General features: G+C 44.3%; 1 protein-coding gene across 1 annotated transcript in view; it reads right to left on the bottom strand.

The window, feature by feature from the left end:
- The window catches only part of KIAA2012 (KIAA2012 ortholog), a 114,464-nt gene that overhangs the window by 32,295 nt on the left and 60,834 nt on the right, over positions 1–21,335 (bottom strand). Inside the window, 2 exon segments of the mRNA XM_053665090.1 lie at positions 5,176–5,313; positions 19,916–19,992. Coding sequence (XP_053521065.1) covers positions 5,176–5,313; positions 19,916–19,992 — 215 coding nt within the window.

The following is a 21,335-nucleotide window of genomic DNA, read 5'->3' as shown; positions in this document are numbered from 1 at the left end:
CTGACGAAGCTGTATTTAAAATGAGCACTGGCGGCAGTGTGGCATTGTGGGGCTGAGGAGGGCTGAGGGTGGGCAGCACTTTGTGAATACAAACTGCAGCCCAAAAACCAGAGAGGACAGTTGGGGTGTGGGTCTGGGAGCCTGACTGCGTGCGCTGAAGCCCTGATTCCTGCTGCTCTTGCCGTACAGATCATGCAGATTACTTAACCTCTGAGCCTTAGTTTGTTCTGTGGACAGAGGCTGAGCCAGGTGACCTTAAGTTCTCATCTGTCCTTGGAGAACCTTACACTTGCCCTCTACCCTCATGCACAGCATTCCATCTGTGCATAGTACTTCTTGGCCCCAGGCAGGCTTCTGTAAGGAACTGTGGGAAGAGAGCGGGGGACGTGGGGTGCAGGAGTCAGACACGGGGATCGTGTCAGCTGTGAGCCAGCGGCATGACCTGTAGTTCAACAACAGGTTCTGAAGCCAGAAAAAAGATGTACAACAGTCTTCCCAGAACAGAGTAGGTAGGCCTCATCAATATCAGGTATTGTAGGTTTTGTGGCTTTGAATCCTAGCTCCCTCTGCTGCCAGCCTTGTCACCAGTCACCATCTCATGTCACCAGTCCTCAGTTTTCTCATCTGCTCAGGGGCAATTTGCACACTTAGCCTGGGGAGCGGGGGTTGAAAAATTAAATAAGGTTCAGTATGTGAGGGGCTTGGCTCTTACCAGGATCAATCAATATTACCATCTCCTTTATAAATAGAGTCCTTTGTAGATGTGGACATTCTTTCAAAATTATTATTTCATATAATTCTTGCCTCACTGTTGGGAGGCAGGTATGGAGATCCCAGTATTATCATCTCTATTTTCCTAAAGAAGAGGAGGAGTCCCAGGACTGATACAAGGTTGTTAGGAGTCACTCCTAGTCTGATACTTGAATATAGATAATAATCTACTTAATCCTGGGCCTCCTTCTTTTGGAAATATAATAGACCCAATAGCCTGAATATTTTTCCTGGAAATATTATTCAAGTGTCTTGGAATCATCACATCTCAAAACTAGCTTGTGATCCCCTTGCAGCTGTTTTTCCATTGGCCAAGAAAGCAGGTTTAAAGGACTCCAGGCCCTGGAACTTCTATTCCAAGGGGGCTGTTCCATCTCTGGACAATGTCTGAAGCCAAACATCATTGTCCTCTTACTTCTACTCATTGAAATCCAAGCCGTCCCTCCCCACATGACCATAGGACTCAGTGGCAGTGACAGTCACCCTCTGCCTGGTGGGATGTGCCCACGCCTGCCTGCATAAGTAAAACCTGGGGCTGGCCTTAAACTCGGGGTGGGAGGGGGGTTGGGGAGAGCTCCTTAAAGTCTCGTTTCGGGTGGGTTCCTCTAGCTTGGGCACAAAGTGACAGCTGTCTGTGTGATGACTGTAAGGTGGAGCCTTTCCCCATTCCTCTCATCCTCTGGGCGCAACATGCCTGCCCTTGGGAATCAGTGTTGAGTATGAGCACATTCAACTCTGCATCTAGCGTTCATTTTTATTATTGCCATTTTAGTCCCCACTACCTAACCCTGACAATTTATTAAAGTTCTTGGGGAAAAAATTTTCTATCCTAATTTATTTATCAATTACCATTTCTTTTTCAAGAAATAGATTTTTAAAAGACATGGTTCCATTTTTATGTGAACTCAGATGTAGTCTGGATCAATCGAGTTTCCCCAAATCTAAGTCTGATAAGGTTATCTTCCAAAATGGGCTAATAGTGTTGTCCTCAGTGTTACAAGGAGGTTCTTAAATCTGAGGAGGATTCCACAGGCAATGACTAGGAAACAGATGAGTCTCTCCCACAGCAACCTGGCTGGGCCTGCCTCGGCCACAGTGCTGTACTGACAGCATTTGCTTCTCTGTTTATCTCTCTCTTAGACTGCAGGCTCCTTGTGAGGCCAGGGTGGAGATGATTCATCTCTGCACCCTCAGTGCCTAGCACAGGGTCTGATACACAGAGGATGTTTGATATATGTTATCTAACTAAACAATCACAGGAGAGAAGCTTTACACTGGCTCAACAGAATGCAGGTGGGAGTGGGGGGAAGGGCAGAGTACTGTAGGGTCAGAAAATCTTCCTGCAGCAGACTGGTTGAGTACTCAGGGATGGAATTATCTAGAAGGAGCTATGTTGGCTGTATGGCTAACATGGTAGGTGGTGCATTTGATTGTATAGGACTCAGCTGGGGTCTGCAGCGAAGCTTTGTAACAGATGGTTGAAAACATGGGCTTTGGATTGTGCTGCCTGACTTTGAATCTTTCTGTCATTTACCAGCTATCTGATATTTGGGAAGTGACTTAACTTTGCAATGCCTCAGTTTTCTCATCTGTAAAATGAGGTGATGCCACTTACTTCTTAGATTGATTTTGTGAATTAAATGAGGTCTTGCATGTAAGACAACAGAGGCTTGCAAGGAATAAGTGTTCAGTGATGTTGCAATTGTGATTATTTGCATCTCCTTCCATCCCCCTTTTCTATCTCAATATTTTTATCTTCTACCCTCATGTCTTGAAGTGTCCAATTCTTCTCACATGCACCAGGCAAAAATGAGTGAAGTGCCCTGTGGATGGGCAGGAAATGCAGGAATGAAATGTGTAGAATGGGTTGGTTTCTCTATAGCTCCAGGTGCTGAGGGCAGCCTGGATGTCTTCCTCTGTGTGAACTCACTGTCCTTTTCTATATAGCCTTGAGGTTTGTGTCTTTTTATAAGGCAATCCCTAAGAATCCAGGAGCTACCATATCAACAAGAAGGTCTACCTATGGAGAGTTATAAACACTGAACATTCCCAAGAAAAGTTGTGGTCTTTTGGGCAAGGACTGGTCTGGGAGTCAGAAAGCCTCGTATGTGCTTCGTGAGCCCCTAGCAGAAGCAGGCTGTGTGACAATTTCTGTGAGTTTTGAAAAGGGTGGTCTGGAAAGTGGGCCTTAGGGATGATAATGCCTTTCCCTCTATAATATATTGTATAATATGTGTGTTATATGTATATGATACATGGTATATGATATAATTTAAGGTAATAATATGATGCCAAAATTGCAGGACAAAAAGTGCAACACAAAAGCCTTGTAGACACTAAATACACAAAAAATTATCATAAAATTCCCCACTCTGAATTCTTCAGTTTCTAGATGCTCCATAAATATATCTCTATCTCACTTCCGTGGCATTATTACCTTTTAACATACTATACACATTGCCTGGAGCAGGATAAGGATCTCAGTCTGTTTTGTTTGCTGACGCTGTATCCTGAAGGCCCAGGTACATAGTAGGCAGTAGATGCTCATTATGGGTTGAATGAATGAACAGTCACAATGTTGGTGAGACCTCATCCCAGAAAGTACCAACCACAATTCTTCAAGCCCTAAAAAGAAGGACTAAACTATTGCAAAGAAAAAAAGGCCAGTTTCATTAATGTAAGTGTCATGGGCTAAACTGTGTTCTTCCAAAATTCGTATGTTGAAGTCCACCCTCAGCACCTCAGAAGGTCACTGCATTTGGACATAGGGCTGTTAAAGAAGTAAAATCAGGTCGTCAGAGTGGGCCCTGATTCAGTAGGACTGGCGTCCTGAGAAGAAGAGATTTGGACACAAACACACAGGGAAGATCGTGTGAAGAAGACACAGGGGGAAGATGGCCATTGACAAGCCAATGAGAAAAACCTCAGAAGAAATCAAACTTGCTGACACCTTGATCTTGGACTTCTAGTCTCCAGAATTGTGAGGAAATTAATTTCTGTTGTCTAAGCCCCTCAGTCTTTGGTGCTTTGTTATAATAGCCTTACCAAACTCATATAATGTGTAATAAATCAAGGCAATTATTTTGAATGCTTGTAGCAAATATCCTTTATTACCTGGAATCATTCTTATTCAGGTTTTAAGACCCTGTTTTCCTTTTTGAGACACTGCTCCCCTCCCCACCCCTAGTTTCTGTGGCTCCAGGCTGGGCCAGTCAGTGAATTCTATTCCCCGGGCAGTGGTGATTCATTTGGGCATGGGCATGTGACCCGAGTCGGGTCCATAGATTCAGTTCTGGTATGATCTAGCAAACAGAAGCTGGTGGTCATCTTGCAACCATGAGGAAAGAGCCTGTCTAAGAAGAAACAGAGGAAAGCAGAGCCTGGCCATGTAGAGAAAAGGTTTAGGGCCAAAGATGACTCTTACAGCCCCACGTTGCTGAGCTGAGTCTGGGGCTGCCCAGAGAAGATGTAACACGAGGACTCGGGATTAGCTGAGGTTAGGAGCACGACACGTGTGGCCTCCGGAGTCCCTGCCAGTCTACAGCACTGGCTAAAAGCCACAAAGTGTCTGGTTTCTTCTCCTCTGTTTCTGTCTGTCTTTCCTAGTCACTTCTTATCAAAGGGCTGACATTTTGTCCTCTAGGCTAATATGAAGGATCTGAGATCCTTTCATACCAACTATTGCTTTATTCCCGATCACTTCCTTTTACTCTGTGGTCATTTAGTTTCAGTTCTTTCAGCTCTGAGGGGGCACAAAGAATGGGTAAAAAGAGGACCCTAAGCTGGAGGGCTGTGGGATGAAAAGGAGGATGAAAAGTTTATGGGGTATTTACAGACCACCTTCCATGTGCCTGCCAGGTGCTGTTAGGTGGGGCAGGAAGGAGTATTATGAAGAAGAACAAATGACATCGTCACTGTAAGACCCCTCAGTACCCTTAACTAGATATGAGGCTGAGCTTGGAAGGATAGAAAACAAGATTGGACATCTGGAAGAGGATTTGCAGTTGACTTCTAAATAGTTAACTCAAGAGTCCTTCTCTACAGTAGAACTATCACAGTGGTGAAATAGTAACACTGGTTTGAGTTACTATCAAGATAAAATGAATTATATTTGCCTGTTTTATGAGGTGGTTCAAGTTCAAGGTTATCCTTTCTCCTCTCTGTTCCCTGTCCCCTACCATCCAAACCAGACACCCAACTGATTTGTCCCCAGTGGCTGGCTGTGATTACTGTCCTAATTTGTACTTTGTTCATCTGCTACAAACTGCCTATTTTCTGTCCCTTCTGATAAAGCAGGAACTCCAAGGGACTTCTGAAGCTGTTTTTGTACCATGCAGAAGTGTATTAACTAGACTGCCTGTGTACGTGCCTATAAAACCCTTCGTCTTCTCAGTGTGAGATCACCTTCAGGAACGGCGTCATGTCGATGTGCAGCTTGCGCGTGTAAAATTCTTTTCCGTTTGAACATATCGGCCCTTTATTTATACGACTTTGAGGCTCTCCTGTCTTCTGAGCTGCTGCCTCCAAGGACTGCTGGGCTGCCTGTGAAGAGAAGCAGAAAGCCCACCTTTCATAGGAATGATACATAGTGCGACCAGAGCTAGTCCAAATCCCCAAGTATTTATAGAAGGTGGTTTTGCATTGTAGGAACTCTAATAGTAACAACTATTTTTACCTGGGAAGATACGGGGGGCCCTTATGTACACAGGATAATCCAAAACTGGTCATTAATTCATGCCTGGATCTGGTGTAATGGGAAAAGTGGAGAAGGCATCTTACTATGTTCCAGGATTGTAATTACTTTATTTCATCCTCACAACCACCCTGCAAGGCAGGTATTGTTATTCCCATTTCACAGATGAGGAACTAGAGGCTCTGGAAAGTTAAGTAACTTGCCCAAAGCCACATAGTTGGTAAATGGCAGAGCTGAAATCAACATCTTCCCAAGACTCCTTTTTTTAATGAGATCTTTTTGATATGTCTATAGCTTTCGTGAATAGTTATCAAATCTGCCTTGCAGCAAATAAGGTTATAGCAAGGCTCCAGTTCATTTCTGAACTTAACATGTGTTTGCTGTGTTAGGAAGAGTGATCTGAATAAACCTAGCAGAGAGGGAAGGAAGAATGGGCTCAGAGGAGTCTGGAGGCCCCAGGGGCTGTGCCATCTTCTGGGCCACGCCTTCTCCTGTCACCATGGCAGGCACTCAGATGGTGTCTGGTTTCAGTGCCTACAAAGCTGGATCTGAAGTTGCTTTCCAGCCCCGCCTCCTGCTGCAACCTGGGTGATTGTTCCAAGATGCAAACCGGACAACACTCCTCTGCTCAAAACCTTCAAAGGCCTTGCCCTCAGGATGAAGGCCAACCCACTTAAAAGGTTTTCAAGACTCTTCCTGCCTAGCCCTGGACTATCTCTCCTGCCTCATTTAGTCATTCAACAAATATTTATTGAGTGCCTTTTCTATGCCCGGCAGAGCAGATACATCAGTGCAAGGAGCAGACAGAAGTCTCCACCCTCATGAAAATTGCACATACATTCCACCAAGAGGGAGGAGATAATAAGCAAGTGGAACAGAAGTTATGTCTGAAGGTGATTCATGACAGAGAAAAATAAAACAGAGAGGGGAGTGAGGGGTGTCTGGGAATGGTGGTGGAGGTGCAATTTTAAGCAGGGTTGCCAGGGAAGGCCTCATAGGAAAGCAAAGTTTGAGCTCTACAGAAGGCAAAGGAAGGTTCTGTGGGCCTCTCTGAGGGAAGTGTTTACCTCACTGTGGGAACCGCAAGTTCAAAGGGCTACTATCAACATTGACCTTTCGGTTCCCGGACAAGGCTATCAAACATGCCCTTCCTTCTCCTGGGAACACACTCCTCCCTTCTAATTCCTCCTCACCTTTCAGGTCTGGCTCTCCAGAGCTGCCCATGACATCCCAGAGCACTCAGCACTTCCTGTCATTGTCCAAATGGTGCTCATCCATGGGTAGCCACCTGCCCTCCCTAGTAGACTGTAAGCTTCATGAGGGCAGGAACCAGACCATCCCGTTCCCTTGTGACAGCAGCACCTGGCACAGGGTCTGGGAATGCATCCACACTCGATATGTATTTGCTGGACAAAAGAATAACGATTGCCCTGTGGACAAGCTACACACATCATGGTCCAGCTCGGGTCAAATGCAGAGGGCCAATGAGGACACCTTTACAGGAAGTATGTGCTGATCTCCAGAGTCCTGTTGTCTGAGTAGCTCTGCCTCCTCATTCCCAAAGAGGAAAGTGATCTCTCAGGGCTGATTTGTTGGGGTCACATATATTGGTATACCATGAGATCACCGTGGGTGTGGAGTTGATCATCTCCATATTTTTTAGGAGACCAACTCTCAATGTCTGTCCCTCTGGGCTGTCACAAATGTTCCCTCCCATAACATTTATATTTCTTTTAAGTATTAATGATGAATAAACAGTTGATGGCTCCCTTTAAGCAGACATCATTCCAGTGAATATCCACACCCTTTTCTTTTGTTTTGAAATGTGGCTAGAGATAAAGAGTTTTCTGGACAAATACAGATCCTTTTTTTTTTTTTTTGTCATCTCAGCCATATATCTAATTAGCTTCTCAGGGTGAGACAGCCCCTCCTTGTTTCCAGATCAAATGAAAGCGTTTCATCCAAGCTGGAATCAGACAAAGCATTTTGAGTTTTCTAGCTTCCAAAATCATACCATGAATCACTGGGTGGAATAATAGAAATCAGACAATACTGATTTAAGGGAATTTTCTCTGTTACCTCCAAGAGACAATTCTGAGTTAGGCTAGAGGACAAAAGGCCTAGCCAAGACCAGTTCCAACGGCTGGAATCACTTTAACTCCTTATGTGGGGTTCAGATGGAAGAGCAGGGAGTTGGGAGGCTTTGAGAAAAGTCCCTTTGAATCACTCAACCTATAAATCTTTTGATAAAACAATTCTCTTGACTGTATGGCTTATCTCTCTAACATTTAGGGGCCATCAATTCTAGCTTAATGGAATGTTTTCAGTGAAGGCTCTATAGTTACTGGAATGTGAAGTGCTGTTTTCGCTTATTATGTTCAGGAGTTCTAACAAGTGATAGTGACGAGGGTTTGGGAAATGGGAAGAAAGAAAAGATGAAATATGTAAAGAGGATGCTGAGAGGCAGAGAGAAGAGGAGAGGAAGTCAGAAAGTTAAAGCTGGGAAAGAAAGCCATGCGTCGGAGGTGCTTTTTCATTTACTCATTCAACTAATATTTTTTGAGTTATATTGTATGTGTCAGATAAACAAACACATAAATATGCAAGATGATTTTGGAGACAATAAAATGGTGATGGAGGTGGATGGGGAGGGGGTGAGACTTGCCCTTCTAGTGATCAGGGAAGACTTCTCAGCAGAGGTGACATTTGAGCCAAGAGCTGGGTCACAATAAGGAGTCCGTCCTAAAAGGATCTATCTTTAGCAGTCAGTGTATCTGATTATGCAGAGGCAAAACCAGGCAGGGATTCCTCGAAAAGGAAAGTCAAATCCGTGATCTCTATGCCTGTGCTGCCCCCAGCCTTCTGGGCTCCATCCCTGACCCTGCGAGGCACCCCTCTGTCTCCTGAGCCATCATAATCGACACATGCAGCTCCTGGGCTATTTGGAGAGCAAAGACTGTAGATAAGTAGTGAGCAGGAGTCAAGGTCTCTGAAGGTGTAGAGGGGAGGAGAGAGCACCAGGCCGGACAGAAGGGAATGACGATGGGGAAGTGGAGGAAAGCACAGATACCGGAAGCTTTTTGTTTCTTTTCTGTGCACGCTTGAATGGGAATGATCACGAAACTGATGGAAGGATGAAATGTTTAGCAGAAAATCAAACCCATCCTTCACCTACATTGAACTGTAAATACTTTAATATTTTTTATGTTCTGCTAAAAATACCTTTAAGCCTTTCTCTTCAGTAAATGAAACAATAGAGATTAATGAGTTAATTTGGTAAAGCTGATTTGAATGGCACAGAAGGTGTTGTGTAAGTTCTTGGCATTTAAAATGGTATCTGACATTTAAAGGGAGATGACTGTTAATGAATTCAAGAGCTAATCTTATACTCTGACAGACTGAGCCATGGAAAATCCAGGCTTACTATCGTGCGGTAAACATAATGTGATTCAGCTGAAAGCCAGAACAGAAGAGAGCTATCATCTGTATACAAATATCCATATGCACATATATATAATGTAGCCAAACTTACAGAGGACATCATTAAATTAAACAAATATCATTTCCTTTCTTACTCTTGGATTATAATAACTGAGCTACTAACTCAAGAAGAAAGGCTTTTCCCCAACACTTTTTCCTCCTCCTTTCAGTTTGAGTATTTTGAAAGCTTACTACCATGGGTTGGCTCTCTAGTCACTGGGATAGCTAACCCTAAGAAGGAAAGGAGATCCTAAACCCAAGCAGCTAGATGTCCAAACGTGGGTTCCACAGAGCCACCAGAGATACGGATCTGTCCTACAGGGCCTGTCCTCTCAGGCCCTCCTCTTTATTTCTCTCACTTCTGTCTAATTGGGGTTCCCCATCCCTGTAGCTATGGCGTAATGGCTCCAAGAAGAGCTATTGTCTCTCATTAAGGAGGCCGCAACACTCTCACTGTCTAACTGCCTCCCACGCAGCTCACAACTTCATTCTGCCTCAGAGCAAACCGCCAAGAGTCTCTGGGAACCTGTGGGCAAGCTGAGCTGGAGGAAGAAAACAGAAGGAAGGAGGGCCTTCGTAGCCAGGATCTGAAATATGCTGGGGCACCCCCCCCCCCCCCCCCCCCCCCCCCCGCCATTATCTTAATGCCTGGAGAGCAGGGCGGGAGGCCTTTGCTGAAAGCCTCATGTGGTCTTTCAAGTTGTCACATCAAACCTCTGTGCACACAGGGCATTTGTCCTCCTGTGAGCAGACAAAAGGAAAAAGAGTCAGTCTCTGCTTTGGACCACTAAGCCCCCTACTTGGCCCAGAGTCTGTCCCTCTGCTTCCCTGGGTGGAAGGCAGGGGTGGGGGGTGCTCTGAATCCTGGTGGAGATGTATAGATGCGAGAGATTTAGTTTCTGGGAGTTGGGTGTGGTGGGAAAGAGACCTGAGATTCTGAGCTTTCCTCTGGCCATGTCTCCTGCTGGGTGTGGGAACCCAATCCTGGAAAGGGCCCCCCTGCCAGAAGCTATGGGCTGAAGGGACTGGCGATCTTCCCTGTGGTTGGCCTTCTCAGGCCATTATTTCTTGCCCATGATAGCCTGTGGGACTAAGAGTGGGCAGTAGGAATGGGGACACAGGTGGGAGGGACATTGAACTCTGCTGGACTGCCTACTACTGTGCTGCCTGGAGGGATCTGAGTGGACCACGGGCTTCTTATATCCTACCAACTTGGGGTAGGGGGGACCCAGCTTGTGCAAGGCTGGCCACCCTGGCCACGCCCAGGTTCCACTGTGAGACCTTGTCTCTATCTAGGTTTCCCTGGCCTGGAGAAGCAGGAAACCTCTAGTCTTCAGGAGGCCAGATGAAACATCAGGCTCTCAATTCAAAAACCTGGCCTGGCTGCCTGGTCTCTTCATGAGGAGCCAAAGGGACCCTAAGCCACAGCGTGGTTCCACCTAGCACAAGGCTGCCCAGTCGCCTGGGTTCATCAGGCTCCTCTTAACCACCTGACACCCTGGCCTACTTTTTGTCTTCTGACAGCAATTTGGTGCTGGTGAAATGCACTGACTGGACAGTTTTAGGAGGGCTCCACAGGAGGCCTGGCAGAGATACAGTTTGTTTGGAAGCCAGAGAAGAGCCTTCTTGTTCCTCCCTGTCACGAATGTACGTCTCCATCCAGTTTTTATGCCTCAGCTCTGTGGAAGGAGATTTTACATCCTCCTGTTAGTAAATTAGCATAATAGCTAGCAAACATTAGGCCAGCAAGAGGAACACTGCAATCTCCAGTCTTAACTTTTGTGAGACTCATGGTGACTTTTGCCAAGTCATTCAGCTTTCCTTGCCTCAGTTTCCTTACCTCACTGCTCTCCTCAGGGAATTATTGAAACCCAGGACACTTTCATTCCAGGGCTTCTACTAACTGGAAATAAGTCTTGTCTGTGAATTCTAATGGTATTGTTCTAAGTTTAATTAGATGCTTTGTTGACACAACAGAATCATTGTTTATCTGGCTTAGCAGGAGCTGGAGGAAAAAAAATTAAGCCAAAATAGTGATCTATTCTGCCCCAGGGGAGGCAGAAATGAGCTTTTTCTGTGAGGGGGAGTCTGGCTCTGTCCAGGCTGGAATTTTGCCTGTGTTTGAGAGAGGACCCACCCTATCTTACTGAGAGATGGAGGGTGGGGGTGGGGGTGCAGGGAGGGAAAGCTGAACAAGTCCCTAGTTCCTTCTAGCCCCAAACTTTAACCCCAAATTGTGGGACTTCCTTGTTATTTTGGCTCTGATGTGACTTTTCCAATCTGACAACCCAGAGATAGGGGATCTCAACTCGCAAACTGATTCCATTATAAAAAGGTCATTTAAAATCAGTTGATTTTCACTAAAAAAAGAAATGTTAACCGCAGTATTTTGATTCCCACACTGGCCCACAAAAGCTTATGTAACTCATACTTTAGTTGGGCTAAGGAGTTGAAGTAGCCCTGGTAATGCGGGGATGGCAGGGCTGGAAGAAGAGAAGAAGTCCTTTCCTTTTCTTTTCTGCCACCTCTCTTACACTGGGCCTGGCTGTCCTCTGACCTCTAAGTTTTCCTCAGCACCAAAGGTCTGTGGGGGTTGGGGCCCTGCTGGACACAGTGCATCCAATTCCAAAATCTCCCGCCTCCCCACCCCACCCACTGGCCTTCAGCTGTGCTCCCTTAGGTGCAGGGCAGAAAAACAATAAAAAAAACCCAAAACTTTACAATGAGATATGATAAACCCAAAGGTTCGTAAGTAGTGAAACAAAATTCCAGACAGCATGGAGATTATCGGGGGCTGGGGGATGGGGAACAGTTGACTTATAGTTCTGCCTTTCAAACTTCTCTTTTTCCATATCCAAACCCTTAGATTGTATTTATAACGTCTTCTAAGGCAGAGGCTGGAGGAATAGAATAATAATTACTATTATAATTTATTGGGATTGCTTAGTGACAGACATTGCGCTAATCCCTCTCCATATGTTGTTCATCTAATCCTTGTTGTGGCCCCATGAGGGAAATATCATTATCCCTTACAGATGAGGAAGCTGAGCCTCGGCGCCCGCCTGCAACCACGGGGGCAGCGTGGGAGAAGCTGGGATCTCAACACAGCTTTGTGGGGTTCCCAGCCGGGTCGGCCTCTTAGTACGGGCCAGGAGTAGAACAGGGCCCTGTCTGTGGTGACGTTTGTGTCCTCCTCCATAAAATGGGGATAATAACTATACCTACTTCATAGGGATGTTGTAAAGGTTAAAGGAGATAATCCTACACCTTTCATAGAGTTAACCTCAAAAACACTGGCTGCTATTACCATTTAAAAAGTCCTTCTCACGACGATGGGAAGTAACTGTTGGAGCTCAGGATAGGTATGTGGAAGTTCATTATACTATTCTTTCTACTTTTGCATGTGTTTGAAATTTTCCATAATAAAAATACAAAAGACAAAAGAAAAAAATTAATTAGGCCCATATCGGGTGTCTGGTTGGATCCAGCAGCCCAAAATTCAACAAACACAGACTTAGTAGAATAAATAATGGTCTAAGTAAAAATTCAACAAATAAAAGCCTTGATTTTGTAATTAAAAAGAAATCCCTCTCTGTAAATTATCCTTAAATTGTCAATGAAGTTTTGGGGCTGACAAAGTAATCCTGTGGGTAAGGTTGAAACAAAAGGTGAAGTTTGCTTAGATTAAGAAAAAAACTTTGCAAAATTTTACAATCAAAGCTATTTACAAAATGGGGGAGAGAGAAAGGGGGAGGGAGAGAGAAGGAGCCTAGCACCCAAGGAAATGCTGTGCCCAGCCTTTAGAAAGGAGAAACACGGTGGGAAGTAAAGCTTACTTCTCCAGATGGGAAAAAGGAGACAGTTAATTCTCCTAAGGACCAGTGCTACACTCAGTCTTACTAATCAGCCTCAAAACGACCTCAGAGAAGGATGCCTAATGACATCTGCAGTCTGCACACAATACAAAGCTTTTAGAGAGAGAAATACCAAACTGTGGCAACCAACAGCAGGAAGTATCCAAAGATTGTGTGACTGTCAGAGAAATGTCAGCTGAGCTTCCCTATCATCATCACTGGAAATAAAACAGCACAATCTCCAAATCCAATTGAGATTAGGGCTGTTTTCTATCCAGAACATGGACCTTAAGATCAACAAAATCTTCATCAGCTCCCCCCACCCCCATAGCTACCAGGTGCCAGGAACTGTGCTGAATGTGAACCATGTGGCATGCAAAGGTGGATCCGCAGTTTAGGAGAAGAGTGTCTGTAAAGAGTGGTAGCTTGTTCTTTTAGATAACAGTCAAAAGGTTCAACAGAAGGTAGGGAATAACTTGGAAGGACATTGAAACAGAAGGCTGTTTTTGTACCTTTGTCAAAAACTTAGCGCGTCTACAGGTGTGTGTGTGGTTTTTCTTTGTCCTGAAGGAGGAAGGCTGAAAGGTGATATGAACACCATCTGTGAAACCACCAAGGAAACAGATGGGTAAACACAGGTTTATTCAACCGAAATCCCAGTGTGTTAGAGTTACAGGCTACTCTTTGAAATCCAAAAGAGGCAAAATTAGGACATGTAAGATCAAATATGAATTTGTACTCTTGTAAACTCATGAAACCCGAGGTCAAGAGATAATCTGGGTCAAAATAGAAATGGCTTTGTGAAATGGGAAAAAGGGAGGACCTAAGTCCTTTTTCACAGGATTTTTAGGGCACTACCAGAGTTCTAATCCCTACAAAGCAACAAAACAAAGCTCAAGATAAAGCATGTGGGAAAGGATGTTTGCTCCCTCTAACAGAGAGAAAACGGACAATGTGAACACTGGTGAGATGGTTTCTTTCTTAGCTTAAACAAAGAGATGCAGCAGTTCTTGGGAAATCTAATTAGGGCTTGAGCTTGTTCTTTGATACTCTTTACGGACAATCTCTGCTCTGACAGCTCTATAAAAGCAGTGGGCTCAGGGCCCCTCTCGTCCCAGCGCTGCATCGCTGGGTCTGGATGGACAAGAGCGTTTCAGACCTTGAGATCCAACCTCAGAAAAAGAGGCGAGTTCATTGGTCCCTAAGGTCTAGGATCAGAGGGATAAAATGCAGAAACGGGCCAAGATCCCTAAAAGGAGAATTCTGATAACCCTATCCAACAATCTAAATAAAAACCTAACTAATGTTAAATAACTTTAACTAACAATAGTTACAAAGTAATGGCACTATGGTGGGGCGCCTTGTTTAGCTTTCCGTGTACTTGTTTACTGTGACCCCTAGGTCATTTTAACTCTGACTTAAAACCAGGCACCCTCATGATCTGTTTTTCCTTCTAACAGGGAGAATTTTGAAAAAAAAAAAAAGAAAAGCCAGGAAGACAGTTAATACAAACAAAAAATCTCAACCCAACACATCCTTAATTTTAAATTAGCATGACTACACATTTTTGAATGCATTATTTGCAAGCCTTTTCTTTTTTTTTTAAATAAATTTATTTATTTTTTTTGAATTATGCTGTTACAGTTGTTCTATTCCCCCCTTCATTCCCCTCCACCCTGCCCCCCCAACCCCACCATTACCCCCCTTTAGTTTATGTCCATGTGTCTCAAGTCCTTTAGGTTCTATATTTCCCATACTATTCTTGCCCCACCCCCCATCTATTTTCTATCTACTGTCTATGCTACTTGTTTTCTGTACCTTCTCCCCCCGTCTCCTCCTCCCACTCCCCTGTTGCTAACCCTCCTTGAGATCTTCATTTCTATGTTTCCACTCCTGATCTAGCTGTCCTTTTAGTTTGCTTTCGTTTTAGGTGTGGTTGTTAATAACTGTGAGTTTGTTGTCCTTTCACTGTTCATGTTTCTTTAACTTCTTTTTCTTAGATAAGTCCCTTTAACATTTCATATAATAAGGGCTTGGTGATGATGAACTCCTTGAATTTGGTCTTATCTGAGAAGCACCTTATCTGTCCTTCCGTTCTAAATGAAAGTTTTGCTGGGTAGAGCAATCTTGGTTGTAGGTCTTTAGATTTCATGACTTGGAATATTTCTTTCCAGCCCCTTCTTGCCTGTAAGGTCTCTTTTGAGAAATCTGCTGACAGCCTGATGGGGACTCCTTTGTAGGTGACTGTCCCCTTACCTCTTGCTGCTTCCAGGATTCTTTCCTTCATTTTAATTTTGGCTAATGTAATTATGATATGCCTTGGTGTGTTTCTTCTTGAGTCCAACTTTTTTGGTACTCTCTGAGCTTCTTGGATTTCTTGGAAGTCTATTTCCTTTGCCAGATTGGGGAAATTTTCTTTTATTATTTGTTCAAATAGTTTTTCCACTGGTGGTTGTGTCTTTCCCCCCTTCTGGTACCCCTATAATTCGGATATTGGAGCGTTTATAGATGTCCTGGAGGTTCCTAAGCTTCTCCTCATTTTTCTGAATTCTTATTTCTTCATTCCTTTCTGATTGATCATTTTTTTCTTCCTTCTGGTTCACTCCATTGATTTGAGTCCCAGTTTTTTTTTCATCTCTATGGTTTTCCTGTGGAATTCCATTCATTTCCCTTAATTTAGCCTTCATATGTTTCTCTAATTTGTGGCTATAGTCCACCAGATCTGTGAGGAAGCTGATGACCAGTGTTTTAAACTGTGCGTCTGAGAGATTTGCTATTTCTTCGTCACTTAGATTTATCTGTGGGGCTTTGAGGTCTTCCTGCGACATTTTTGGTCTGTTCTGGCCCTTTAAGTGGGAGGAGCGGCGCCTTGGATTCCCAGGTCGCTGGGTTGTGACGCTGTATGTGGGGGCGTGGTCAGAGCGGGGGAAATGGCAATGGCGCCGCCGCCGGTCCAAGCGCTCACTCCCTCACCCGCGTGCAACCATGCAACCTCAGTCAACTCGCTGCCACCGCCTCCCCACTGACTCCTCCGTAGTCGCTCACCCGGTGGGCCGCTCGGTAGCTCACTAGGTCCAATCCTGGGTTTGGAACCCGTGCGACTGGATTCGCGCGTCTGGATTCCGCGCCCGGGTCGACTCCTTTGTAACTCCTTACCCGACGCGGGTTTCGCCCCTTACTGGTCGGGCCGAAGAATTTGTTGTTAGCGGACTTCCGAAAAGTTCAGTTTTCCGTGTTCTGGTTGTGTTTTCTGATGCTAATATTTAGTTGTCCCTAAACTTGGTTGTGTGAGGAGGCAGGCACATCTACCTTAAACCTCCATCTTGGCGGAAGTACCAAGCCTTTTCTTTAAAGATAACTTTTTAAAAAATTTATTGCAGCAGTCCTAATTGACATCACTTTGACTTTCACTTTTAAAATTAAATTGGTGGTTCTCGACTGGTGGCCATTTTGCCCTCCAGGGGACATGTGTCAAGGTCTGGAGACCTCTTTCGATGGTCACAACTGGGGGTAGAGGGGGTGTGGGACTGGCATGTAGTGGGCAGAGGCTAGGTATGCTGCGCAGTGACCCACAACGCACAGGCAAACCCCCCAACAAGGAATTTCTGGCCCCAAGTCAGTGGTGTTGAGGATGAGAAACCCTGTGTTCTATCATTAGTATTGAATCACAATTTCTAGTCTGAAGAAGCATGATTTTTTAAATGACTGAATGAAACCTCTCACTAAGAGGAATGTGTCACAATGAACTTATCGTCTCTCCAATGTTGGACTATTAGGCTGTTTGCAAGTTTTCTCTATTATAGATAATGCCGCCAAGAGACATCTTCACTCACTTTTTTTTTCTTGCTGAATTATTTCCTTAGGATAAATTCCCAGAAGTCAGGAACAGTAATCAATGGGTATGAATATTGTTTTCACGTTTCACAAGTCATATTGGCATTTTGCTTTACAAATGGATTGAAACAAATTATCATCCACCAGAAGCGTGCAAATTTTACCAAAATCTTGGCAGGACTGAGTATTACCTTTTAAAAAAGTGAGAGGAGACACACATCTCAAAAATGCTATCTCCAGTTTGCCTCAATTTGCATTTTAATTCTACTCAGGAGGAATATTTTTCTATACTTGCTTTCTATTACTATTATGTTTTATCTGAATTGATTGTCTTTTGCTTATTTCTCTAACTGGTGCTCAATATTTTTCTTTTAAAATTGAGTGTGATCTTCACTGAATATAGATAATAATGCTGTTTTAGTTAATGCAATTATTTTAAAACTTCTTTAAAAAAGTTTTACTTCCACCCCCCCTTGCCCCCGGAAAGATATGTTAATGTTCCCTCCTAGAATTTTCATTTACGATTTTAATACTCTTTTTAGGTGCTGGTCACCTTACCCAGGCTGCAGCCTCTACACAGAGAGGCCCTGGGGAAGAGGAAAAGCTTCTCTAGCGATTGATGTCAGCCAGCCAGGTAAGAACAGTACTTGGTCTCTGACGATATCCCGGGAACGAATTTCCCTTAATCAAACGAAAGGCCTTAGGAGGAGCCACAAGGCAGAAAGGAAACTAAATGCGACGGAGAATATCACATTCGGTGTGGAGTTTGGAGGCCCCGCATTTAAAAAGGGCGCCATACCTTTAGGACTGCAGAACTGGCAACACTCCCTTTACAGCTATTATTAATATGCAAAAAATGCCTTATAAATACTTGATTCTGTTCACAGTGGGGAGGCAGTTCATTTGAAAGAGGAAATGGGAGCTTGGAGTTGAAACGCGTCTGCCTGTCTCCTTTTCCTTTTTTCATTGCTCTTTTCATCTCCACATTCCCCCTTGTAGTTTTCTTTCTCCTTTATCCCCGACTTAACCCCCTCCTCTAACTCCTAGGAAGTGGTTGATAACAGTTGCTACTCTCATTTCTATTTATGGATTTACCTCCGAGGCCCTGATCCTCGGCCAGGAGTGGAAGGGGTGTCTTAGGAGCTGGTCCCAGGATTTGCCATCCTGTGTGTTGGAGACAGGAGCCCTACCTCATCCCGCTCGCTTCCTCAGTACAGACACCACTGGGAAATGCACAGCAGAGGTGTTTAAATCCAACCAGTAGGGGGCACCCGGAGGCAGCCTCCAGGACCCAGAGCGTCCGTGAATCGAATCACGTCTGCAAGGCATCGTCTGGGCCTTCTCTCTTACACACCTCTCAGAAATTATGTTCCAAATCCAGGCCTGTGACATCTCTTTAAAGCATGGTGATGCCAAAATATCTCACCTTTGGGTTTTTGTTCTCTCCTCGCAGCTGGTAAAAAAGCAAAACCATTTTAGGTGGCAACTCCTAATATGGGGAGGGTGAGTCAGTGGGGAATTAACAGAAAGGAAGGAAGAGCAGAAACTGCTGATGCTGATAAAGATCAATTTTGTATGATATCGTAGCCTGCTTCGGAGTGGAAAGGTGACCGTGAGAGGAACCCACTGGATTTGCTAGTGGCCCATCGAAGTACGTATCTGAAATCTGCTGGGCAGAAATTTGTTTCTAAATCCTTTCCAGATGCTGTATAGTAAACTTGAAATTAGTCATTTACATAGAGTAGGTTGAGGAAGTAGTTACAATTGAAGTTGGTGATTAATCTAATAAACGGCCATTAACCTCCAAAAGTAAGGGGTAGGAGAGATACCCCCTCCCCCACCCCACCTCCAATTTCTCTGTGTGTAGGGGCAGGTAGGACTCCCTAGATTTTTTCTTAAATGGCTTTCCTTTTGGGGGATACTACGGAAGAAAATAAGACTACTGCGGCTTGAACAAGCCAAGTGGTTCTGGTGGACATGACCCCTGTCCTTTCACAGAGGAGGCCTGTGAAGTTCTCAGAGCTGCTTTGCCACAGTCTCTCATAGGGTGAGAGTTTAAGACCCTTGGTCTGGTCTTCCTCCTTCTGACTGTGAGGTTAATAATTCGGCCTAGGGCTTCACTGGACCCGACCCAGACACTCTTTCATTGCAGGTGATGTTAGTTCTCCTGAAATACAGCTGTGGGGCTGTGTGAATTGGGAGTGTGTTTACGGTTTGTGAGGTATTTGCAAGGCTTTTGGAGTTCTAGAATTATCAAAATATACCACATCATATTTTCCATAGTTACAGACTATTAAAAAAGAAGAGCTTTTAGATCCCTTATAAAGAGTGTCTTCAAAATGGGAATGTAAAAAAAACCAAAAACAAGAAAAACTGCAAATGTTGGTTCTGCTGTTCCTCAGTAGTGGGAAGGGACAGTTCGGCTATGCTTTACCTCAGCGGAAGCCTGACCCAGCCTGGGTTTCTAACAGTGAGAGTTCAGGTCCTTCCACAGAACCCAGCTAGTCCCACAGAAGAAAACAAAACTACTTTTATTATTATTGTTTTCTAATGAGTGCGAGGGAAGAGGAGAAAGCCAGGCTGTGGCAGGAAGTCAGAGATAAGAGAGAGAGAGATCAAGCCCCCTCTCTCCTCCTGGCTGCCGCTGCACAGCAGGGAGGGACCTGAGCGTGCTGGGAGCTATGCTACCTCTGCTTAGGTTCAGGTTCACTGAGAACCCGGGTGCAGCTGCAGGAATTCCCTAGTTGTCTCTCCAGAGAGGATTGGAAAATAGTCCCAGCCTTAGAGTTTCAATGAAGGAACAAAATTATAAATATTTGTGAACACATGCCTTTGAATCACTAATAGATATATATTCCTAATCCATCTAGACAAAGCATTTTTCTCCTTTCTTTAAGGTACCTTTGCTTTTTTTTTCTCGATAGCTATTTTTTTCTGTCCATTAGGAATGAGAATTGGAATGGAAAAAAAATGGGCCTATTGCCACAAATTCATAGTGGCTACAGCCTCACTGGATGATTCTTTTCTGTGTTCCTTTTTGACTTTGCAGAAATGAGGGAAAAGCCTATGCAGTTTATCCGTGAACATGAAGAGCCAAGCAAAACATTCCATGTCTATGAGTTAAGGGACCTCTTTGATTTTATAGTTCATTTGTCTCATTTTACTGATAAAGCAAATGAGGCCCAGAGAGGTAAAGAATCTCATCCAGGGTCACACAGCAAGCCAGGATAAGAACCCAAAAGTTCCGTCTCAGTTTCCTGCTCATTTAAAGTCAATACTGTACCTGCTTCTCTGGCTTTTGAGTCAAAGGTGAGGTTTCATTAAGATTCTTGTGAAGATTGGCTCCAGATTCAGTGTCTGCTATGGTAGAAATTAGAAAGAAAAGAATCAGGGTTGTCAGATTTAGGTCTCATGAATTTTTATATGCCCCATTTATATACACACCTAATTCATATGTGTAAGATTATAAACACACATGCATATACTTATAGCATCCAGATTTACCCACCAAATAATACCCATGACTTGAATAGGCAACAGTCTAAACACCAGGTCAAATGTAGTGTTAAGACTTTATATTCAAATTTCTATTCTCTCGTTTTGACTGATCTTTAAGAGAACAAAAATCTTAAATCTTTGTGCTACTAAGACTCAGATGCAGCCAAAATTAAAAAGGAAATATTGATGGAAAAAAATCTGCTGATGCTGTGGAGTATAAATTTTGTATGATGGTACTTCACAGAGCAGGAAAATGCCTCTGCAACCTTCCAGACGGAGAGATCAGAGACCCCCCTTTTCCCTCATGGTGCGCAGGGGCCACAGGAGAGGAGGAAACAGGACACCAGAGTGGGGCTGGTGGGGAGGCTCTCCATGAAGCACGTACCGCACAGACACTGACATGGTGTTGGCATGTAATCCGCAAGGCCCTCCTCCACCGCTGTGCCATCTCAGCTCTCACAAGTGTGGAAACTGAGGCTCGGAAGGTACAGTAACCCACCCAAGGTTGTATCACTAGTGAGCTTTTGAGTAAGGACTTGAGCCCAAGATTGCCTGCCTCAAAAGGCAAGCGGCAAAAGGATAGGATTTATTTTGTTTTTCTTTTATTCCCCTAAGAAAGTAAATTTAATGTTTATAAAGGACTGTTTATTTGAGGAACAGATTTAGCCAGGCACATGGCTGCTGTGACAGGATTATAGCTTCTTGTGTGGGATGCGTGTCCAACAAAAAGTTCTTTCCATGCTTGCTACTCATAAGTAGCTCTTATAAGAATCTGTGGCCACATGTGACTCTGTGTCTTTGTCTCTTTGACCTGAAGCCTCTAGTCATTCCTTGTGGGCTGACCTTTCCTTTTCTGTTGTTTCTCAGCTGTCGTCCTCTGTCTCGTTTGAAAATGGCTTCTGCACAGACTTAAAACATTTTTAAATTGAAAACAGCTGGGGAAACTGAGGCCCAGAGAGTGATTCCGTGTGATTGGCTCAAGGCCATACCTTGAAATAGCACAAGACCGGATCTCCTGATTTAGCATTTTGTACTTTCCCCTCCACATCACACTGCCTCCTGTTAGCCTCACTTGAGCTTGCCACATCCCAGCTGCTTGGCCTCCGGACAAATCCAGCCCAGCAGAATTGTGTTGTGATGAGGTTCACTTCGTTGTGGCTTGAAAGGAACCATGGGTCTCTTAGAAGTGAAACTTATAAATTCTA

Source organism: Artibeus jamaicensis, unplaced genomic scaffold (genome assembly GCF_021234435.1).
Source record: "Artibeus jamaicensis isolate MK-2021 breed Jamaican fruit bat unplaced genomic scaffold, CSHL_Jam_final contig_391, whole genome shotgun sequence".
NCBI classification, from domain to species: Eukaryota; Metazoa; Chordata; class Mammalia; order Chiroptera; family Phyllostomidae; genus Artibeus; species Artibeus jamaicensis.
The sequence above is the reverse complement of the archived record's forward strand: the minus strand, read 5'-3'. Positions and strand labels throughout refer to the sequence as shown.